We start from the raw sequence: 4,260 nt of genomic DNA, 5'->3' as shown, positions 1-4,260 counted from the left end.
GGCGTAAGTAGTAGATTAAAGTTTCCATCTTGTCTCTCTCTCTCTCCGTCTCTATTTATATATAATATATACTATATATGTATAACATAGTCTTCTGTAGAACTCTGTCTATAAAACATGTAGTCTCGCTCGGCTGCTTCCCAGTGAACCAGTGTATAATATATATTCATCAGGTAACAATATAATCGGTGATTAAAAAAGAACGTGGCTGCTATTGCGAGTCTTGGGCGAGCTACGCGGCTGCCTAAAAAAAAGAAAACAACCTTACCGTTCGAGGATGCTTGCATTTTTCTTTCTCTCTCCAATAAGAGGTGCCTGTGTGTGATTGTACCTCTGTGTGTGTGTGTGTGTGTGTACATCAGTACCGAGTAAGAGAAACCAGGCGAGTTTGAAACGGTCCACACACTGCGTCAAAGACAAGTCTATATCTATGAATAATTAATTAAAACATGTGTATGCAATCGATCGAGATGTGTCACAGCCCGTTTCCTCGACTTTTCTTCGCGAATTTACACACTGCAGACACGTTGCAGAATTAGCGGTGTGGAAAATCGACGGAGGATAGAGCGACGAAAGGACGTTTTTACTTGGATGTGACGAGTAGTGTCAGTTCTCTCTGAGCTTCCCTTCTTTTTTCTTCGCCTTTTTCTCCAGTGACACGGCTTTCGGGAAAGACGTGTACCAAGGAACACCTGCCCGAGCACCACAGCTACCTTTACCCCCTTTCTCGACCCTTTCGCTACGAAAAAAAGTGCAATTTTACGCGCGAGCGTAAGCGCGTCTATTGTTTTACCGGTGAAAACGAGGGTATCGGACGTACCGTTACACATCCGGGTGTACAGCAACTGTTGTGACACAACCGAACATCGCGAATGGTCTTACCCGTGAAAAATAGTCCCCTGTTGCGAAGCGTGGCCCCGCGCAGCGAAAGGGTCGAAGAGTGAAAATTGCACAGAAGAAGCGTTATATCTCGTCGTCGTATTATAAAGGAAAATTATAGGCAGGGTGACCTTGAGAGAAAAAGCCTTGTGTCACTGTAAAAAGTTGAAAGAAGAAGGAGAGGACAAGTACGTACATCGAAATTCTATCTTCCCTCGTTTCTCTCTGCAACTCTGCAAAAACACCCGTCGTCCCCGTCCACGTGCGGTCGTCTATGTCGTAGTCGTCTGAAATGGTGATAACAATACTCGGATTCACCGTCGAGTCCAAGACTAGCTGCTAGTGACACGTTCTGCGCGAAGCAATGGAACGAGGAAAGTAAGCGGACCGCGAACCGAAAAGAACGAGCCTAGTAAATGCACGATGATAATGATAATTGTCACGGGTAGTGTTGCTGGATCGGCTGGCTGCTGTTGTTGCATCGGTGCGACGCGACGCTGTTCGGCGTCTGGTGCGTCGCCGCGTCGCTCTGTAACGCGTGACCGAAGCATCGCTGAAACCTCAGCGGTATTCCTGCTTGTTAGTAGGCGGCAGGATGGACGGTTAGTCACTGCGGCGGCAGACCTGACGGTGGTTTGAACTCGCCTGCAACCGACACAACTCCGTTCGCCTGTGCGGGGAATTGCGCCGTCGACACAGGCGGCTGATGATTGAACGCCGGCGCGTAACATTGTGGAAAGTATAGCTCCGGTTTCACCACCGTTGGCGTTAGACCTCTTGGTACAGGTACGGGACCGATACCGGCAGGTGTACCAGGTGGTTTCGTGTCGCTGCTGGAATTCCTCCGCATCTTAGCCGCGTGAGGGTTCATATGGTTGTCGATGTGTTTCTTCACTTCTGGCTCGGTGGCGAAACGCCGCCTACAATTCGGCATCGGGCAACAGAACGGTCTGTCACCTTGATGCGTACGCGTATGCTGGTCCAGTATCGCCTTCTGACGGAAATCCTTGCCGCACTGTTGACACTTGTACGGTTTCTCGCCTGTATGGATGCGCACGTGTTGATTCAGTATTGTACGCTGGCGGAAATTACGTCCGCAGTAGACGCAACCGTACGGTTTTTCGTTCGTATGGATACGAAGGTGTTGGGTCAGGTGTGATTGTTGCCTGAACCTTTTGCCACATTCCGGGCATGGATACGGTCTCGACTCGATGTGTATGCAACCGTGTTGCAGCAGTGTCGACTTCTGTTTGAACTCCTTCTGACAGATCGGACAGCGTACGTAAAGGGGCATCCCTGCGGAACGTCCGTGTTGTATCACGTCCGGTAAACAGCCCTTGATACCACCTTGTTGCTTGATGTACTGTAGAGCACCGAAACTACCCGTGCCACCGGAACCGAACACTGCGTGGTTCCCACCTTTTGCATCCTTGAAATAGGCAGGATACTGGATAGAATTCGCGTCTGGTGCTGGACTGAACGCACCGGACTGCGTGTTGTCTGTGTCGCTGAACGTCGATGCCACCTCCAGTTTCCCTTCCTCCGGTGGAAATGGTACATCCTGGGGCCAGAGCGTCGGTGTCATACCATTTTTGAAGATCAGATGCGGGCTCACGTCTGCAACAGAACAGTAATCACCGAGTTCATCCTAGGGATTCTCGGGAGATAGACAGTGGAGGAGAATTTTGATCGAAAAATTTCGGTTTTTTTTTTTTTTTTTGTTTGTTAGTCGCCCGGACTACAGTACCACGCGACCACTGTGAAAATAGAATAGACTAACTACGTATAGAGAGTGCACGCGATTCGATTTTTTCTACGGTTGAATTTTCTCGATTTTTTTCTTCTTCTTTCGAACGCGAGAGTTAATTAAAGCGACGATCTGCGGTACAGAAGATCGGTTAAGGGTGACACAGGTCTGTGCTCCACCTCCTCCACCTTCGCGATGGGACGCGTTTTACACTCTTGCAGCCATTGATTTCTTTGCGCGTTCTCTGTATAATCTGTTTGCTGTATAATCGAAGGGTTCCAAGAGTTGCAACGTTCCAAAATACCAAAAAGTAAAATTTCGAAAAGAGAGAAATTGTTTAAATTTACTTGGCACTCGGTGATACGGAACCACCAATTTCCAAATTTGTCAGAAACCAAGAAGAACCATTCGGTTAGACCTAGAACACTTATCAACGATCAAATTTCTCGAGTCAGGCTGCAAAAGTGTGAAGATTGGTAGATTCTATCTAAGGGATGGTTAGACACAGTTAGAATCTATCGGATATTTGTTATACCAATGGATGAAAAGTAGAAAGGATTAGGAGGATGCAGGAACGATAAGGATAGGCTCCTCTATCTCACAGCTCACCAGCACTCTCGCGTCCAGCTCAACCGTGCCGATTCTTCGGTTGGCCTTTGGCGGCAACGAGGCCGATGCTTCGATCGATTTTACTCGACGAATCTCACGAGGAAAAACGCTGGGAACCGACCAGGAAAATGAACATGGGTTGGTTAATCGGAGAAACCAAATGGGTTTAAATGAGAAGAAGAAGAAAAGAAGGAAATATTAACTGGTTGGTTAGTCAAGTACTAAAAATGGTGAACCGTAAACGAATGATAAAAAGATGACGTGTGATACATGATGATTGCATCGAGCAGTGATCGTAAAAAACCTTCTATGCACGCGTGTACATGTACAGGGTGCGGCAGAAGTACCTACGCGATTATCAATTAGCCGCCAGTTCTAATTTGTTACGTCGATCGAACACCAGCGAAGACACCTTGGAATATCGAGGCCAGATCTTTTCTCTACGGGGATACATATACATACATATACCTAAAGAGGATCTAGAAGAAAATATTTGTCGAGTGAGTGAGTGCATCACAATTTTCCTAAATTCTGAATAAAAATGTACAAAACGCTATAATCCGTAAATGGAAAAGGAATAGTCGAGTTATTTCTGCCGCACCCTGTACAATCTGTATCTATATGTATATATATATCAATTAATAAACGACGATGAAGAAGATGAAGAGACGATGGTGGTGGCTGCGATGGTAGTCGTTGGTGAATATAATAAAGATCAAACATTAAAGAAGAACCGGTGAATAATGGGTCAGAGTGTGGTTGTGGTGGACGCCCCAAAAAATGGTCTGGGAGTCTGGGAGGCAGAGAGAAATGCTCGCCTTGGTGTGTGCGGACGTGCTGATTCAGGATCGCCTTCTGACGGAAGTGTTTTCCGCACTCCGGACATTGGTATGGCTTCTCACCCGAGTGGATGCGCAGATGCTGGTTGAGGATCGCACGCTGCCGGAACGTACGCTCGCAGTAAGCGCAAGCGAACGGCTTCTCGTTCGCGTGTATGCGCAGGTGCTGCGTTAGATGCGATTGTT

At 47.3% G+C, this 4,260-nt stretch overlaps 1 protein-coding gene across 1 annotated transcript in view; it reads right to left on the bottom strand.

Annotated features, from left to right (window-relative positions):
* Positions 1-1,345: 1,345 nt before the first annotated feature.
* The window catches only part of LOC108571958 (zinc finger protein 768-like), a 41,068-nt gene continuing 38,153 nt past the window's right edge, over positions 1,346-4,260 (bottom strand). The window contains exons 2-3 of the mRNA XM_017934121.1: positions 4,054-4,260; positions 1,346-2,496 (exon numbers count right to left, since the gene is read on the bottom strand). The exon at positions 4,054-4,260 is cut by the window's right edge and continues 936 nt beyond it. Coding sequence (XP_017789610.1) covers positions 1,487-2,496; positions 4,054-4,260 — 1,217 coding nt within the window. The 3' untranslated portion in view covers positions 1,346-1,486. The remainder of the gene's footprint in view (positions 2,497-4,053) is intronic.

The sequence above is a fragment of the Habropoda laboriosa genome, unplaced genomic scaffold, assembly GCF_001263275.1.
Source record: "Habropoda laboriosa isolate 0110345459 unplaced genomic scaffold, ASM126327v1 scaffold67, whole genome shotgun sequence".
Lineage (NCBI taxonomy): Eukaryota > Metazoa > Arthropoda > Insecta > Hymenoptera > Apidae > Habropoda > Habropoda laboriosa.
Note: the sequence above shows the minus strand (reverse complement) of the source record. Positions and strands in the feature narration are given on the sequence as shown.